At 52.5% G+C, this 19,326-nt stretch overlaps 1 protein-coding gene across 1 annotated transcript in view; it reads left to right on the top strand.

Moving 5' to 3' along the window:
* The window catches only part of skia (v-ski avian sarcoma viral oncogene homolog a), a 50,302-nt gene extending 33,647 nt beyond the window's left edge, over nucleotides 1–16,655 (top strand). Inside the window, exons 2-7 of the mRNA XM_023841479.2 lie at nucleotides 10,791–10,907; nucleotides 11,222–11,331; nucleotides 12,354–12,646; nucleotides 12,888–13,162; nucleotides 13,778–14,008; nucleotides 15,045–16,655. Coding sequence (XP_023697247.1) covers nucleotides 10,791–10,907; nucleotides 11,222–11,331; nucleotides 12,354–12,646; nucleotides 12,888–13,162; nucleotides 13,778–14,008; nucleotides 15,045–15,197 — 1,179 coding nt within the window. The 3' untranslated portion in view covers nucleotides 15,198–16,655. The remainder of the gene's footprint in view (nucleotides 1–10,790; nucleotides 10,908–11,221; nucleotides 11,332–12,353; nucleotides 12,647–12,887; nucleotides 13,163–13,777; nucleotides 14,009–15,044) is intronic.
* The last annotated feature ends 2,671 nt before the right edge of the window (nucleotides 16,656–19,326 follow it).

The raw sequence follows: 19,326 nt of genomic DNA, 5'->3' as shown, positions 1-19,326 counted from the left end.
TATCGCTGCCGAGATGGATAATTAATTGGGGGGGGGGAAGGACACAGGAGCTGAGAACAGAATTACAGAATTAACAGTCACGAAGCGGTCAGTACGCCAGGCCCCAGACTGTGACCACCCCACCTTGCCGTTGCCCCCCCCCTCCCCATCCCGAGAGACGTGGGCGGCCCTGGGGGGCCTTAGGGGTGTATTAGAGGGCCTGAGCACGGAGCATGATTGATTCCAGCACTGGTAAAAACTCATCGGTCTCCCGGGGGCGCCCCCCCCCCTCCCGCCCCCTGGCCAGTCGATGTTCCGGATCACACAGCCCTCCTTGTGGCAACGAACCCCTTCAGAAGCATCCTCAGGCGCGGCACATCGATGTCGGGAGACGCTGTCGGCACCCCAAACCGCACCAGGAGCTCCCGCGGTCTGGAACGCAGGTGCAAGGCTGTCCGGGCCGCCCTGCGCTCCAAATCTTAGCGCTTCCACAGAAACTGTTTACCTTACGTTGGTCAGGATGACGGCTGTCATGGTCTCTGGCAGCACGGCCCTGCCCTGTTCCCTTTTCTCGTCACCTGCCTCCTCGCTGTCTCCAGTCCGCCGTTTCGTGTCCGATCTCGGTCGGTGATATCTGAGAGATTTCACAGCCTGCGGGTTTCACTATGAACGGGGTGAACCAGATACTATGACTGTCCTCTGCGGCCTGGACCGTCCCATGCGAGTGTAAGCATAAATCTTGGGTACGTCCAGGGTGCTGGCGGCCCCCGGGCGATTCCCCCTTCCCCGGAAAGCGCCCCCTCCCCCTGCTGTGCCTCATTATCATTCTTGATTGCCAGTGTTTATGTCATTAGGCTGATAAGATCGATGGAAATTAATTGGCTGGTGATTGATCAGTGTGGTCCGCTCTGAGGGGCTGTAGGGACCCATTAATCTTGCTCGGTGAGCACAGGTGTGGCTCCAGCCCGGTGAGCGCCCCCCCCCAGCTATTCAGCCCAAACTGACGGGGACGTCCTCAGGTGACCAAAGAGCATGGTGCTGGCCTAGCGCTGTCCGTTTCCTGTCGGGATCATCCTTGATTCCCCGTCTCACATTCCTCCGCTCGCCTCGCTTTCCCAGGATTTCCAGCACCTTCTGATTGAAGGTGTCGGTCAAGGCGGTGGGGGAGGGGGAGACTCCTCCCACCCCCAATCGCGTGACTGCCCCGGGATCTGGGCCGGACCTTGGCACGCTCAGCCTCACTTGCGCATGCACCAGCATCCTCTGGGGGTGACCGTGCCATAGGCGGTGTGTCTCGACTCGACGGTGACCCCTGTCTCTGAAGGTTAATTGCACCTATTAAGGGTGCACATTTGTACTTAATTAATGATCGGTTTAAAGTATAATAGCCCTCATAGGCTTGGCGGGGGTTTGATGGTGGAGTGTAGGTTGGAATGGGTGGTGGGACTCAAATATGCTATGTTACAGACAACCCCCCATGTGTGTGTTTGTCCCCAGCATGGTATGTAACATTACCCCATTAAGCTCTGGAGTGCCCACTAAACTGAGGAGCATAACAATGTGATGAGCAACACTTCAAGCTGGCCGTTATTCACAGTGGCCCCCGCCGTGGTCACACGGGTGTACGTGGGATCTAAACCCTGCTCCGCCTGCTTTAATCTTTAATTGTTCTGCTACACACATGTCATTCTTTGAGAAATCACCCATTTAAGGAGGATAAAATGATGCCTCCCCAAGCTGACCAGGGGAGGGCGAATGGACCGGAGTGGGGTAATGAACACAGCAGTGTAGTTCTGGCCCAAAACCTGGCAGTGCGCAGGAAGCACACGGCTCTTTGCGTACCGGTTGGGATCTCACTGGGAGGAAATGAAGAAGCATACAGAACCAAAAATCTCACTCCTTGGGGGGGGGGGGGCTTCACACAGAAGAAGTGTGTCATTCTATGGACACCTTGCACATCCTGTTTGTGGTCACATATATATCATTAAAAAAAAGGTGATCCCAGGTGGGGTGGGGCACAGCAGCCCCCCCTCCCGAAGGCACCATGCCTCAGCACCTAACCTGCTAATTCAGAGGCCTGTTTTCTGCTGACGGTGCTGGACGGAGCAACAGGAAGCAGTGAACGGGCCTCCCCCCCACCAATCTCCCAGCCAGCGGGACGAACCGATCCTCCTCCACATCTGCAGGAGTGTCTGTGCCACAACTGGGGGGGAGAAGGAGGGGGGGGCAAGGGAGAGAGGAAAGAAGAAAAAAATGACACACACACACACACACTCAGTCATGGAACTGAGGCTCTTTTCTCTCTTTCTAAAAATGCCTCACTGTTGCTAGGGAGCGACGGCAAAAGGGTTCCACGGATTTTCTCCTGGAAGTCGCAGCAGCCGGCGTGGAAGTGAGGGGGGGCATGTGGGCGCGGGGCTAGGAAGTCAGACAGGCCGTGGCTCCCCCCACGCCCCGTATGGTCCGTGTGACGCTTGCCGACGCCCCCCCCCCCACATGCGGCGGTGGTGGCTAATCGGATTTGTCCGCTAGCCAGTGCACACACTCCCCGTTCTCTATTCCGGCCGCCTCTCCCAATCCCACGGCCCGGGGGCTAATTGGATGACCCCGCCCCCACCTTCCACTATCTCTCCCCGCCATCGGGGGTGGCATACCAAGGTTGCGTCCCTGCATGCAGAAACCTCTGCCAGCAGTCCGGCCGCATCATGCAACCCCTGCAGACCCCCCCCCCCTCTTCCGCCTTGGCAGTGGTGGCGTTTCCAGGGTAACCTAACGCCGGGCCTCCGCGCATCCTCGAGCCGGGCCTGAAATGCGCTCATCCCACAGAGGTGCTGCCGGCGCAAGAAGAGGCAGAGTGGGACGGAGAGAGAGAGAGAGAGAGAGAGGCAGTACTCCTGTGTGCTGTCCCAGCCTGCTATTCTTAACTGCTCATTGTAGCACGCGTATAAATAGAGCGATTGTCTGAGCTCCCACAGAGGAAATGCAGTCCGGGCTGCTGAGAAAACAGTTTGTTTTTGGACGAACATGGGGTGCCATGTGTAGCTAAAGTTACACTGCTGTGGCAGGGACGTGCTCTGTGCGCGATCAGCACAGCGCAGCCGTTTACCTGCATGCGTCTCCGTAAGCGTCTGTACGTCTGTCCATCTACCATCTTCTGCTGCCACTAATTACATTATTTCCTGTACATGATCTGTAATTATGTTGATAATAATAATGTTAATAATAGTACCTCCACTAGGGTTAGATGCTGCTTCCGGGCAAGACGGTACACTAATGACATACTGGGGGGACACCCCCGGCCTCGGCCTCCCCCCTCCCCCCCAGCCGGTCGATGTTCCGGATCACACAGCCCTCAGAGGCACGCATGATCCCGGCAGAAAGGGCACGATGTCTACATTCCAGTCAGGGCTGCCCTTCCCTTCTCTGCTGCTGACATGCAAAAAAACGTGGCGTAACTGGGGGCTGTTCGAGAACAGTGTTAGGAAACACTGTCTTAGAGGATTAATGCAGATATAGAGGCTATAGCCTGTATGGTGTCCCGGGGGGGGTCAGTCCCAGGTATCTGCGCTACCACGTCAGTCCCGATTTGCACGGCTGCCGTATAAAAATGTGCTGGCTGTAAGGTTCTGCCTGTGGACGCAGCCTCTCCTCCATCGGATATTTACAGAAATACGACGGAGAGCAGTAAGGTGTAGGCCGGCTTTCCCGCTTAGTCACCGGATCTGAGGCTCTGCGCGGAGGCCTACAGGAGGGGGGGGGGCTCCGTGTTGGAACAGCGCCGCCGTCTGCGCGCTAGGGGGGTCATTTCCGCCCCGTCCCATCTTCTCACATCTCGTTACCCCCCCCCCCCCCCCGCCCCCTTCCGGTTCCAGGAAGCTGCATTGGATTTGGGGAGCCCTGGGTAGGGGCCGCAGTCGGTCAGATCCAGCAAGTTTGCGAGGGGGCTCTGAGGTGACGCCCCCTCTTCACCTGACCCGACCCAGGGGTGTCATCTTTCTGCCCCAGATAGTTTATAGTGACAATCTCCGGTTACCATGACGCACCATGTGGGCCATCGTGGGGGTGGGGGGGCATCATGTGGGTGTGATTCGTTATGGGATACGGGCCTCCCTAATTTTACCTGATGTATGTGTGTGTGTGTGCGCGCGTGTGTGTGTATACACGGTGCATTTCCCTGTCACTCTCCCAGGCCACTGCCATCACCCAGACACCTTTAACCCTTCGCTGACCGATTTTACTATGCATGCGTTGCCATAGCAGCTACAGCCACAACAACAGCGGCCATAATAATGACAGTGATCCCCTGTCCATGTTTTACCAGAGTGTGAACAGCTAAAGACAGAGCCATTGGGGTCAGACTGGCCTAGCTGCACCCCCCCACCCTGCCCCATGCCCTTGCCTTTACCATGGGGGGGAGGGATTAAAGCACTACAATTTTTTTTTTTTTACAGACAACTCCCATTCAGAGTCTCAGATCGTTTGGAGAATTCTGGAATGTTCCCAACCTTTCCCCCGCCTCCCCCCCGTCAGTGGGGTTTATAGGGCTGTAAAGGCAGGATTTCTTTTTTTTTTTGACATGGCCCCTTTAAATATTTTAATGAGGCAGCTTACGTTTAAAGCGACCTTTTTGGTGGTAAGGAAAGAATTTTGGCCAGAAGGCCAATTCCTGGGTTGTGTGTGAAGCTTCTCGAAGAGGACTCCCCAGAAAAGCAGGGGGGGGGGGGGGATCTGCCCTGCTTCCCGGGGCCTGGCGGCCTAATGAAACCTACCCAAAGAAAACCTTTAAAAAGTGCTTTTTTCAGTGCCAGCATACAAAGGCAAAGAGCCGTGTCCCTCCCCAGCACGGGGATGAATGTGTTTAGACCAAACATTTGTGTTCAGCGGCAGGATTCACCCGCCCGGGTTCCTCGTTTTGCAAAAGCGACTCGTTCCAGGACTCGATGTTCCAGTTGGTTAGAAGCTCCCGACATGAACGCGGCTCTCCTGCCAACCTGTAGGTGGCGTCACTGGGTTAAGGCAGCGGACCCGGATGGCGTTCTCTGCGTCTCACGTGTCGCACGGCCTTCTCCACACTCAGAGTCCCGGGTTAAAATGGTTTTGGGGAGAATCCCGTGTTGACATGGACGCTGTCCAGAGTGGAAGCGTCCAGCTGTGTTTGCTTATGGGCGACGTTCCTGGCGCCTCCCCCCCACCCCCGCCCCCGAACCTCCCCCGCCTCTCGTTTGGGAACTGGACTCACAGGGTTCCCACAGAAACAGTTGCCAAAGCAAACTGCCTGGCGGAAGTGTGGCCCCTCTCCCTCGGACCCGTGCCAGGCTGGTTCCATTGGGCCCCTCCCATTGCCATCTTGGTGATGGCTCCGCCCTCACGCTACCTCTGGTGATACCACGGCCGTGTGGTCACCTTGCATTTTCCCATACCCATATGGGTGCGTTTGTGTGAACACAGCGGTGTGCTTGTGCACGTGAGCCTTTGTCCGCGCCCCCGCACCCCCACGGCCCTCGGGGGGCCCATCTGCTCGGCTCCCCAAGCAGCTGCAGGACCGGCATGCTGGCTGCGCGGCCCGGACAGCCTTTGATGTGGCCGGCAGCGAGGACCCCGTCAGGGCTTGGCCCCACTGAGATCAGCGCCCGATTTAGCGCAGCACTCCTTGTTGTGGTGTCTGGGAGTGTCTCCAGTCAGGGGCTGTTATGTCTAGCGCCTGGAATCTTCCTGGAACCAAAAACCTCGGCGCAGGCTCGGCACGGGACAGCCATTTTTGGGAAACCGACTGCGGCGGTGGTAATGAGAGGCTTATCTCAAGGTCCTTGGCGGTCTGACGCTGTTCCTGTCAGCCTTGGAGACGCGGCACTGAGCCGTAACCCGGTGTGAGGGGATCTGCTCCGAGTCGGATTTAAAAAAGTCTAAATGCATTTTTAGTTCATAAAAAAGTACCAGCCGCAGGGGATGAGATTACAAGCAGTGATAATATTCGGATGTGGTGTTCCTGTTCCTCATTGGCTGTCGTGTTGGCTCATTTGTAATGGGGGGGCAGCTGGGCTTGGCCAGGTCTGGATGACGGGTGTCATATTCGGTGTCGGGCTGATAATGCACCACCCAGCAGGACGGGAAGGAAGCACAGCCTGGATCTGTACTGCCTCTATCAATGTAGCCAGGGGCAAAAATATCAATCAATCAATCAATCAATCCATCCATCCATCCATCCATCCCAAGGAGCCTAGGACACCAGGCAGGGAACAACCTGTAAATGTGAGTAAACCCAGCACCCAAGTGATATGCACTTTCATGCAATAATTATGGGATGGAGAGCAGAGGTGCACAGCGAAATGCAGCGCGGTCCCCAAATGAGCTCTCAGCACCATTAACGTGGCCGGCGGCCCAGTACTCGTTAATGCGCTAGCATTCGCCATTAAAAAAAATGACTGATCGCTAAGCGCCTGTTTCCATACCAACGGAGTGCTGGCCCACGGCGACCTCCGCGCCTCCCCCGGGGAGGCGGCCGGGTATCAGGGGTGCTCAGTACTGGGCGACCTCCTCCTCCTCCTGCTCCTCCTCCTACTCTGCTTCGATACCCAGGTAGAGAGACAGGAAGTGAGCGAGCGAGGCCGAGAAGCGGCAGGCAGAGCGGTGTGACGGGAGGGACAGACGGGTGGGGGGGGGGGGGTGTCTGACACCTGCACAGCAGCCCGGGCGCAGACGGGCGTTCTCTGCGGTCTCTGCTCAGCTGCAAGCTGTCTGCCTGCCGTGCCCAGCATCCTTACCTCCCCGTAAAGGCGGCAGGAAGACCCTCCCTTCCGGCCTCGTCGTGGGGCGGGGATGCTGGTCACCAGAAGGGTGGGTCGTCCCATACTCACACATCTATGTGTCTCTTTGTGGGCATCCCAACCTGAACCCCTAACCACACCTAACTTTAACCATAAGTAACCAAACAAAATACAAGACTTTTCACATTTTTAGCAGAGGTGGAAATTTCAGGCCCAGAAAGTAAAAATCCAGTCCAAGATCAGCCAAGCAGCTGAGTCCTCTCTGTCTGTGACTCTTTATACTCAAATGGTTGGTTGAAACAAAATCTTCGACTGGACTTTTACTTTCCGGACCTCTGATTTTTAGTTTTTTTGATTGCAGTCTCAGATTTTTATACAATTGAGTTTTTCTTTGCAGAGACCGAAAAAAAATATCCCCACAACGTTGAAATTACAGGTTTTTATCACATTGTGGGGACATGCCCACACACACACACACAGATATTCAGGAGCAGTAGTGTCAGTGGTGAATGCCACACCTGGCCATATGACACACACACACACACACACACACACACACACACATGAGATAGTCACCTTTGGCTCAGCTGCAGAAGAGGGCAGCGCTCGGCACGCCATGGCAGGAAGTCACCACAGCGCGTGTGACAGGAAGTGAGGGAACGTCCGGCACATGGTGCGGCAGGGGGTGAGGGAGGGGGGCAGGCGGTGAGGGAGGGGGGCAGGCGGTGAGGGAGGGGGGCAGGTGGTGATGGAGGGGGGCAGGTGCTGGTGGTCGGTGGTCTGAGAGACCGCTTCTGCGTCAACCACTGGCACTGGATATCTGGCCCATTCTGTGTGCTGGTCTCTGGCTTTTCATTTGGGGACGGACCTGGTACCCAGGACACAGGAGACAAGGCGGGGGGGGGGGGGTGCAATGCTTCAGACACGCCCACCGGCCTGTATGTCGGTGCAGCTCTGCTGTTCTGTCCTGTCGGAAAGGCCATGATGGAAACCCATTAAACATGCAATCCAGTAGCTGCTGCACACCTCAAACCACCTCGGTTAATGGTAAATCTGCGAAGGCGAAGTAACTCGCGCTGTGTGATTCGGGCAGGGTGCGGCGGGAGGGGGGGCGGTGGTGCAGAGGGAAGTGTAGTTGAACTTTGAGGCTGGTTTCACACCGACGAGGGACGCCTTCTCAGAACGTCTCTAGATAACAGCAGCACGCCCTGCCCTCTCACACATCCGTCTGCGAGGGTGGCTTGTGGGGGGGGGGGGGAGGCAGGGCTAGGCTGGTGCTAGAACGGAGTGTGCACAAGGGTGACAGAGCAGAGTTTTCAGAAACAGCCAGGGTCTCAGCATGGGCCTGAATGCGGCGTCCAAGCTGTAGTCTGAGCATGGCTCTTAGCGAGCAAACCCAGAGCCCATTATCTGAAGGTGCAACATCCGGCCTGCAGGGGTCAGCGTAATGCGTCTGTCCCAGCCAGCACATTGCTGTGTTGCAATGAATCGCCTTATCGTGGTGTTGAAGGGGGGGTGGGGTGGGGAGGGAGGGGTGCCGGTCTCTCAGACAGAAAGCAACGCCTTGCGCCCAACATGCTGGGACTGTCTGTCCCCCAACACTCTCGGCACGTTTCACTTCCGATATTCAGGTTCCGGGGTCTGACTGGCGCTTTTCACATCCTGTCAAGTACAAGCCCAGCCCCCGCCCCCCAGCCGGAAACGAGCACGAGGAGACCTGACGGGGGTAAGGCGGGCTGATAAAGTACACTGCTTATGAGACTGACTGATGCAGCCTTCTGGCCACGCCCGCATATTTGCAGAATCACCAACCCCCCCCCCCCCCCCTGCCCCATTGCAGCTGTAAAACTTCTAACCCCTGATCCCATGATTTCAGATTCCTGGCAGATTTGCCAGACCGGAGTCGTGTAATCCGCCAGCGGAGAGCAGCACATGGTGGGGGGGGAAGGGGGTTAAAGCCCATGTGCGGTCCCCGGCCGGCTGGCCTCTGTCACCCTGCCCCGCTGTCGCTGCCTTTCAGGGCTAATTAGCCGTGTTGTGGAGCGTTCCGTGTGAGTGTACCGGAGCGTTCCGTGTGAGTGTACCGGAGCGTTCCGTGTGAGTGTACCGGAGCGTTCCGTGTGAGTGTACCGCAGCGTTCCGTGTGAGTGTACCGCAGTGTTCTGTGCGAGTGTACTGTAGTGTTTCATGGTGCCATGTGAGTGTACTGGAGTGTTCCATGTGATTGTTCCGGTGCATTCCGTGTGAGTGTTCTGTGTGAGTGTACCAAAGTGTTCTGTGTGATGGAGTGGCTAGCACACCCTGCAGCCGCTGTATCACGGTCCTGTGAGTGGTAGGCCGGCCCTCCGGCTCCCCAAAATGGTCCTGTTCGTCTCCCCCCCCCCCCCCCCCCCACTGTAGCAGGGCATCCACACCTGTTGCAGTTTTTCTGCCCTACTCTAACCTCCCTCACAGCTCAATGCACCACCCTGTACACCCCCCCCGGAGAGGAATATAGGCAGCAGCTTGCCAAATGCCTTTGTGCTGGAGTCACTCGGTCAGTGCCGGGGGGCATGTGTGTGTCTGTGTCTGTGTGTTTGTGAGTGTGTGTGTGTCTATGAGTGTCTGTGTCTGTGACAGCATCCTAAGGGGGCCGCCCAGTTAATCCCTTCCTGTCCAGGCTGTGGTGAGATTCGCTCCATCCACACCATGCTGCAGGGAGCCCTTCCCGAAAGTAGCAGACGTGGGAGTACGTTTGGGTGTAGGGGGGCCTTATTCGGGAGACGGCAGACAGTGAGGTCGTTAGCGTCACCGTGAGCAGGCCTGGCTGGGGGGGTTCCGCACCCCAATCCGCCAGACGTGGGTCAGGCTGATATATATAAAGGTGCGGTCGAGTCAACCACCGCCCCGGCAAAACCAGGCCTGCGATTCCTCGGTCATCAGCGAGGCGCTGATGTTACTCAACTGTGGTCGAGGGGGGGGGGGGGGGGGGGGGGCAACGCTCACCTTCTACTGACCCGAGATTCTCGCCGTAGCGCTAAGCGAAGACGTGATGGGGGGGGGATGGAATTGCAGAGGGAACGCCACGCTCACATTCACTGCCCCGGGGGAGGGGGGACAGCGGCAAGGCACGGGGGGGCAGGGGCATGCAGGGCGGTGCAGCTGTGCGGGGCTGAAGTCACAGCCCCGTCGCAATAAACAAGCACACAGACCCCCCCTTGTCTGCTTCAGGGAGCCGCGGGCCGCCGATGCACGCCGCCACCGCCAGGTCACGGCACTGGCCAAGGGGGGGGTGCTCTCCAGCCTCCAGTGCTGGTGTGTGTGTAAAGTATGGGGGGGGGGGGTGTGTCCCCCAGGGAAGCAGAACAGAGTCCAGCGTGCCATTTGGTGTCGTACTCCAAGAATTAGCCCTTAATGGATATTTTACTACATAATTACACCCAGGCAAAGCACCCCCCCAATCTTGGTATTGCCACACCTTCCGGGCCTCACCTCCTGTCTCCTCCTGCCGGCTGGGCTGACTCATCCCATCCAGTCAGTCAGTCGCTCTTAAATCTGTCAGCGTGTCAGCGAGATGAAGGTTCTGCCTTCAGCGTGGCGGTGCTGGGGGGGAAGATCGCCTGGGGGGGCAGGGGGTTGGGGGGGGGTTGTTCTTGTGAACAGATTACACTGAAATATCTTCTCAAGCCTCCCCCCCCCCCCCCCCCCCAAACACTCTCTCTATGGATAGGCTCTTCCACAGTTACTCTCTCGCATGTCTGGCTGTAAGGCACAGTTGCCCTCTAACACCTGCCTCCACCATTATCTTTAATGTGCGTCCTATTTATACACACGTGTGTGTAATGAGAGGGAGTGTATGACACTTCTGGACTCATATTTAATTCAGCGCTATTTCGAGACCGGCTCCCGTGCCAAGTTTGCTCGCACTGATAAGAGACAGACATCCTAGGTGTCTCGTGGAACTACCTGGCTGCGCCTCATCTACACCCCCCCGCCTTACCCTTGCCTATAAACTCTGCTGCTAAAATATTTCTCCTGTGAACTTACGAGACCTTTTTCTCCCTCCAGGCTCCAGACTCCATCCCAGCCAAGAAGTCGAAACATGAGGACTTCTCGCATTCTCCGTCAGCTGATAAGGAGAAGCCTTCTGATTGGCTGCGGCCTCTCGCGGCCTCTGCAAATAAGGTGGGCAGATGAAGTTGTGATAATAACAGAGCAATGTGACCTTGCTAGAAGAAAAGGAAATCAATAAGGCCGAGTAGAAGGGGACCCTCGGCATTCTTTAATATAATATCGGCCGGATCGAATTTTATAACCTCCTTCCCAAATCGTAATTTTGTTTTGATTTTTAATAAACTTTCGATAACGAGATTTCCATAATGAGACACATCGATTAAACATGACAGATTCCCAAAGATTCAGAACAAAGAATGTTCGCGTAAAGGTGTTGATTAAGCGCTGATGACACGTTAACTGATGCCACTGCCCACCCCCTGCAGGGTCTCTGCCAGCCCAGACAGAGGCCGTCCGCTTTCCGGCCATGGTCCCCCAGCGTCTCTTCCGGCGAGAAGGAGGTGCCCAGCCGACTGACAGCAGTACTTCGGGACAGGTGCGTGTGGCCGGCGTCCGCGCCAAAAGATCCGCTCTAGCACCATGTACGGCGAGTACAGCGCCCTCGCGTCCCCCGCGGGCACCAGTCAGAAAAGAAAAACACTTGGTGAAATGAAACTTAATGATGTTTACATAAACAAAACAAGCTTCCAAGAAGAGTCTATTTTTGGGATGGGAGCAGTGACCTCACACCCCCCCTCCCCGAGTGGTAAGTCAAGAAGCAGGTCGCCATCGGGGCAGGGCTTTCAGAATCCCCCGTGGGGCAGCCCAGTATGCATCGGGGTTAAAGCGGCAGCCCAAGGATAGGGCAGCAGGGTTGGGGTGAAGGGATGTGGGACGTGAACCCATGACCTTCTGGTAAATGTCGCACGGACTGTGTGTATTCGTTACCGTGTTGGCTTTAGGCTCTTATTTTCTTGGGTGTCACAGTTGGGCGTGTGGCCCAGAGACACCTGGCAAGATCTGTCCATAACCTGGTGGGTTAACCTGACATACAGGTCACCCTGATCAAACTAGTTACAGGTTAACTAGCTCATACTGCAGGACACCTGCCATAAAGATAGATTCTGCTGAGCTGATAGCTAAGATTCTTTTTTTATTATTATTATTATTCATATTACTTTATACCAGCGACATTTGTACCGGTTCTGACTTCAGGGAAAACACTGTAAATCAAAGGAAATTGGCTGACTTATTTCAGTACGTGGAATGATGTCGGGTTCCCCAAAAAGACGCCCAGCCCTTTATTCCAAAAGCCTGTCATGAGCGGATTAGGGCTTGGCTGTGTCTCCGATTCCCGCTGGAACGGCGGCACACATGGCGCTCTGGAGATCGGCGATGCCGGCTGCCGGGGGTGATTTCGGCGAATGCCGCTAGGTAGAGCTGCGGGCTAACAGCCGCTGCTCACGGGGAAACATGGGCGATTTAGAACTTCTGCTGTGCTGGCAAGGGCATCCGTGAGTGTGACGCGCTGCCCCTGGTGACCGAAGCTCTCTCTCTCTCTCTCTGCGTCCACCTCAGCTTTTACAACTACAAAAGTCTGGAGAGTTCCGTGGCCCCCAACGTGGCCCTGACACCCCTCCCCCTGCACAAGACGGGCCAGCTCTCTCCGGCCACTCCCAGCACCTCCCACTGTACTGGTGAGGAGGCACAGGCTGAGGCCACGGGCAGCCGGTCCAGGAAGAGGAGGGCGACGGGCGACGGCCAGGTGGCTTCCGAGCCCCCCAGTGCCTCTGCGACTGCATCAGCCGGCAGGGCCCCCCAGGAGGACAAGGACTCTGAGGTGGAGATCGAGGTGGAGAGCCGTGAGGAATGTGAGTCCCCCACCCATCGCTACAACATGGTACATTCCAGTTAAAACAGCTTCAGCACCAGGAATCCAAGTGCTTGTTTGCCCCCTAATGACTAGAGTCTCAAGGAAATGTGACGGTTTGTCGGTTTCTGGATGGACCTGCTTGCAGAGGCGTCCATCACCGTAACCTGTAATTCAGACGGGCTACACAAACCGCCCCTGCCTTCTTCCCGTCAGTGAGCTTCTCCTATTCTTCTTTTCAGTTACCTCCTCCCTGTCATCCCTGTCCTCCCCCTCCTTCACCTCCTCGAGCTCCGCCAAGGACCTGAGCTCCCCGGGCACGCAGGCCCCCGCCCCCCTTCCAGAGAACCACGGGCCAGCCCTGGAGTCGGAGCTGGAGGCGCTCCGCCAGGCCCTGGATGGAGGCCTGGAATCCCGGGAGGCCAAGGAGAAGTTTCTCCACGAGATCATCAAGATGAGGGTGAAGCAGGAGGAGAAGCTGGGTTCGGCCCTGCAGGCCAAGCGGAGCCTTCAGCAGGTGCGCGGTGGCAGGGGGGGCATTAAGCCTTGATTAAAAATTAAAAAAGAGAAAAAGACAGACACTCGAATAATGCTGGGGGTACTCAAATAGCAAGATCCCACCAGACACCTTATTTCTAAAAAGTCTACCACCCCCAGCCAGTGATGAATCAGCATCTGGTTAACGTGGAGTGTTAAAGTTCAAACCACTGGTGCTGGTGGTGGGTGGGTGGGTGGATGGGGGGGGGGGCACAGCTTAGACCACAGGCAAGTAGCAGCAGGAGAAGAGAGACTTAGGAAAGAGGAAAGAGGGACTGATCAGACTGAGATGCTCACCCTGTTAGAGGATTTCCCATGAGCAAAGCCACGAGTGTCACCAAACGGAGGCTGGCTGTTAGTCGCTCGGGTTTCAGTAGGGAAGCGCACTCAGTTTCTGTTTAGAGTCGACTCATTTCTCATAACTTTAACCCTTTCGGAACGGAAAAGAGAAAAAACTCGTCACCCATCTCCACCAATACTACCTGGAGATGAGAGTCAACAGGCAGAGCAGATCAGCACCTGAACTGGGGGCGTTTTCAGCTGGGAGGACGGGGTGATGACACTCGATGACTCTGAGGTGTCTCCCCGTGACCAGGAGCTGGAGTTCCTGCGGGTGGCCAAGAAGGAGAAGCTGCGGGAGGCCACGGAGGCCAAGCGCAACCTGCGGAAGGAGATCGAGCGTCTGCGCGCCGACAGCGAGAAGAAGATGAAGGAGGCGGCGGAGTCGCGGGCGCGGCTGAAGAGGGAGCTTGAACAGGCCCGGCAGCTGCGCGTCTGCGACAAGGGCTGCGAGGCCGGCCGGCTGCGCGCCAAGTACTCTGCGCAGGTGGGCGCATTTCAACGTGCGGCCGCGTCTGAATGCATGTGCGCGTTTACACATGACACAAACATAACAACATACAAGAAACTCCATAGGCGCCACCCGATGTGCAGCAAACCAGCTCATTAACATCCAGGGTGACATATAGTAACCATATGAAGAAAAGAATTTATTTATTTTTTTACCTACACTGCAGTTTTTCTGGCTCATAAAATAGCTTTAAAGTATTTTTTCACTTTTTTTTTTTTTTTTTTGATCTTTTACCAGAATTCTTTTTCACTTACGGTGTTGTATAAGAAATGGGTGTAGCCCTGACCACAGATGTTAGATAAGTGCTACCTCAACGGGGAAACAGGAAGTGAAGTGAACTTCCTCCCAGGCATGACAGGGAACGGGGACCAGACAAAACAAGTGAAGTGGGTGTGACGCCCCTCGGTCACGTCTCGGCGGCCGTCTCCTGCCGAAAACTTACTTCCCACTTCGCTATTTATTTATCCTTCACGTCAAAATGTATTTATTTATTGTCTATATTGGATGACGGTGGCCGGCACGTCACGGGTCACTGAAGCCTGTCTCCAGACTGTCCCTTTTAGTCCACTGTGGGAGGAAGTGTGGGGCGGGGGCGGTGGTGGGGGCCAGAATACTCTGCAGTGGCATTGCAGCGAGGTGTGACAGCAGCGGTGACAGCGAGCATTGAGACACCCATTTCTAAAATAATAAACGTTTAGGGCTCATCAGTAACATGCAACGAGCGCCATAAGCATTTTTACGCGTAATATGGCTGTTTAGGATGATGGGATGTATTATAGGAAAGATTTGTTGAAGAGAGCATATCGATATTTTTGCTTCTTATATGTTTCATACAGCACAAACTATGCTGTTTCTTTAAATATCGCTATGTATATTTAACATATATACAGATAGCAAAAAAACAACCTGAAAAGGATACTGTGTATAATTGTGAGGTGTGTTCGCCCATACCCACCCCCACCCCCCATTCCCCGGCATGACACTACCATTAACCCCTCCCGTTCATTCCCAGATCGAGGAGCTGCAGCTGAAACTGCAGCACGCGGAGGCGGACCGCGAGCAGCTGCGGGCAGATCTGCTGCACGAGCGTGAGGCCCGCAAGCACCTGGAGAAGGTGGTCAAGGAACTGCAGGAGCAGCTGGGCCCCAAGGACCCCCAGAACTGAAGGCTGGAGCTGGTGGGGGGGGGGACGGGGACGGAAAGGAGGACGGGCCGACTCACATTGAAGCGGGCTGGGCCACACATATAGCAGAAAAGGATCCTGCGGACAAAAGGAACAGGAAACCGGAGGACTGTAAATTTACCGGGTGGGAAATGTGTTACTAACATAAGCACTGAAACGCACCTCTCATTCAAGGAAAAAGAATACACGTAAATATTGATAAAAAAAAATATATAGCACAAGAAATTTGTTGTGCCTGTATTTTCCCTGAATACAAAAGACATTCTAAAGGAAAAAAATAATAATTTGGATACAGACTTTTCTATGATAAAGATTTTAAAATATGATAATACTACAGTATGGAAATGTTATAATATGGATTGAAAACAGACGGGGCAAGAATGTGGGGGAGGAGCTTGTGGGGGCGGCGGCCTGAGGACACGAGGGAGGCGGGGCTCCCAGCGAGGCCACATTGAGTGTGTTTTTTTTTTTTTCTTTCTGAAGACATTTGAGGAATTAATTTTGTAATAAGCTATTTAAGACACTGCATTGTGAGACTTGAGTGTATAAAGAAAATCATCTTCTTTTGTGTGGATGGAGCGTCAAAGAAAAAAAACGGATTAAAAAAAAAAAAAAAAAAAAACTTGGCAAGCAACAAGCAGGACAAAGTTTCCCACTAGTGCCACCATCTTCTGTTCAGCTGTTGGTGTAGATGAAGAAGCCATCGTGAACCGCGGGGAAAAGGAACCGGCTCTCAATTCTTTTCTGTTCGTCGTCGATGGATAGAGGCGACGCGGAAGGTTTACAAGAGAGAAAAGGGATAAAAACGGACACGGTTTATTTTGGGTGGGGATGGGGGGAGTTTTGTGTACCGGGCACCCCTTGAGAAAGAGCACTTGCTTTAGGTATGAACAGTACCCCCTACGCATAACCCACACACACAGACAGCCATGCACACGCTCCCACACAGACGCGCGCGCGCGTGCACAGAGGCCATAGAGCAGGTCCGCGATGGCGCCCCTCCTGCTCGCGCCCATCAGACTCGCGGTAAACAGTCGGTATCGAGTTCCCAGAGGCGGCTGGTGAAAGTAGGACTTGCTGCTCGCTGCAGTCACAAAAAGTCGTGTTTTTTAAAAAATACTATGATTTTAGGGTTGGATGCTGCGCCTATAGTAAGACCCACAGATTGTTCTTTTTTATTTTCGGATGTAAATATAATTTTTTTTTTTTTTTTTTTTTTTTTTTACAATATGAATCGCACTTTGTAAACCCAAGGAAAGGTTATACTGCAGAATATTTTCACTCATCCTCTTGACCTTCTCTTATGGAAAATTGAAACATGATTATTACAACAGCAACAAAAAACAGTTAATTTCTTCATCCAAATGTAACTAATTTAAATACCATGTAATTACGTGTTCATGGGCTAAATACTGTAAATAAAAATGCAACAAAAACATGTCTATATGCTTGCTTGCTTAGAGCAGCCCAGTCTGGGTGTGATATTTGGATCCCGTGGACAACTTGATTTTGTAAATGTCTAAGTTTGTGTTTATTACTGTACCGCGAGAATAATTATTGCTATTATTAATAGTATCAATATCATTTATATCACAGTTTATTTTGTTTCTTTTCATTAAAATAAAAAAGTACAATTTGGCGAGCAGGAAGAGGACTTGTATATGGCTATTGGCGCCGCGCTCTCCTAAAATTGTGGTATTCATCGATCGGATGGTTTTTAAGTCGTAAATAATGCAGGGCAGCAAGAATCGGGAAACAGAAGACGGGAATCCTGGAAAACATTCTGCTCACCGAATTATCTAGAACATAACATTTTATAACTGCTCCAGATAGACAGTGAATACAGAGCAATCGGAATGTATGTTGTGTTGATGCTGTTTTCCTTTTGTTGTTGTATTTGTTGTTGTTCTTGTTTTTAATGTGTGGATATTTTTATTGCTTGTCTTATGTTTTCCTTTTCAATAGCAAACTCTTATATATTTTCTTTCATATGCATGAAATTTGAGAAAAGTCTGCCATACATATTATTCATTATTGGGCATTAATACTGTATATGTAAGGGTTTTGTGTTATGCAATATACGGCAAACTTGTCTTTAAAAAATCTGTATCTTATTATTATTATTTTTTTTTTTTCATTTTTAAAGGAAACTAAGCCTCATTTACATTTCAGACATGTACCCACAAGGAGCAAACAGGAACACACGTGCAGACACATGTAGAACCCAGGCGAGTTCATGTACATATCCTGGACAACCTCGACCCTGGATCTGGGTTTAGGGTTTCCAGAGTAAGATCAACAAAGGCGTCTAGTTGTTTTGTTGCTGAGTCACATGTCGTGGGTTGCCATGGCGCGAGGCAGGCTAGCTGGGACCATGTCCTCGCGGTACCCCAGTTGGGAGTCTGCATGTTGTCCCTGGTGACGCATGACTATCTGACCTTGTCACAGGCTACGCCCCCTCACAGTATTCCTAAACATTCACTTTTTTAAAACCAGGCTCTGCTGATGCAAAATATAATCTGAACAATTTTGCATCAACAGATTGGATCGATTTTGTGATATTGATGCAACATACATTTTTTTGCCTCAGAAATAATGGACTTTAATCATATCGATGTAAGATATAAAGGCTTCTCGGCTAGAGATAAGGGAGGCCTGTCATGTGAGTCGCGTCCAATCACCGCGCAGTGGACCTTTCAGAATAAGCAGAGAGCCTTATATCAAACCGCCGTGTGTTAAACCACAGTACAAAAAGGCACTGTTACCGAAAGACTGACAAGGCGCCTCTAACTTCTGCAGACCACCAATTGCATATCGGCAGTAAAACACAGTCCTTCTACACTAATACATACCTGTAGTCTCCCTTTTCGTGTTTTCTTACATTAAAGGGGGATGATGTCGATACCTCCCTGTCTCCCCTACCCCATCTAAACTATATCAGACAGTTGAAACAAACGTATTTTATAAAAAGAACCTTTTTTAAATGGAAAAACCGTACAACAGCAATAACAGTACACGTCAATGAAACTAGCCAGTGTAAAAAATGAATGAATACATATTTACACGTGTAAATATTTTTTTTTTCATTTTACAATGTTGTATTATAAATGTATATGGTGTTTCCTTTTTCAGAAAGAAATCTTTTCTTACAGAATAGCTGTCTTGTTTTACGAGTTGTGTTTTAACGGAGAAAATGTTTCAAAAATAACGACTGCAGTGCTAGAGGAGTTTCCCTCCATAAACACGTAGTTTATGCCCCTTCATTTTGCATCTTTTTTTGTAGAATCTTTTTATTGTATGACTTTTTTCACCAGTCCATATATATTTTTTAACATGATATGAATTGCTGAATGATGCACCTTTAGTAAAGGATGGTCACGCGGGAGGCTGAACTGAGTGCGCCCAACCTTCCCCAGCGGAGTTGTTGTCACGCCCCCCTACCCCACCCCCATGTACCTTTTCTAGCCCTACGCTGCTGCTAATACTATGTAAACTTTACAACTCTAGGACTATTTTTATGTAAGACATAAATGTACGCTTTCCCGTTTATTAATACCGAGTATACAGTATGAAAACACAAAGGCTTTGCTTATCTATTCTGCCCCCCCACCTTGTCTTTTTAACTCCTTTTCCGCACCCCTACTGCCAACAAACACCGCTACCCCCCAAACCCCTGACCCCGCCACCCCTCCCCACAACACGGACTATATTGTAAAGTAAAGGACTTTATGAGATTATGTTTGAAAATAGCTATGCTTATATACCACAGTGACTGAATGTACAGTGTATAGATGCATTACCAGAAATAAAGTTGTTTGTCAAGATGAAGAGTTTCTGGTATCCTTATTGCCTGGCTGGTTTTCTGTTAACCCAGTTATTCCTGGGACACCAAACATACGTCTCAAACCGTTTACCGACTGTCGAAATCTGTGCTCTGCTCTTATGAGAGAAAGGCCTGGTATCACAGTAAAAAAACTGAAGGATCTTGTGCATCTTTCTAGAAAATTAGAAAAATCTGACACTGTTTTCGAGGTAGATCAGTGGACTGTTCTACCAAGACACTTGATTTTCTGTGATATTGTGACCTGGGGGCACGTGTGACAATATGAAT

This window comes from Paramormyrops kingsleyae, chromosome 6 (assembly GCF_048594095.1).
Source record: "Paramormyrops kingsleyae isolate MSU_618 chromosome 6, PKINGS_0.4, whole genome shotgun sequence".
Classification (NCBI taxonomy): Eukaryota; Metazoa; Chordata; class Actinopteri; order Osteoglossiformes; family Mormyridae; genus Paramormyrops; species Paramormyrops kingsleyae.
This window is presented reverse-complemented; position numbering and strand designations above follow the sequence as displayed.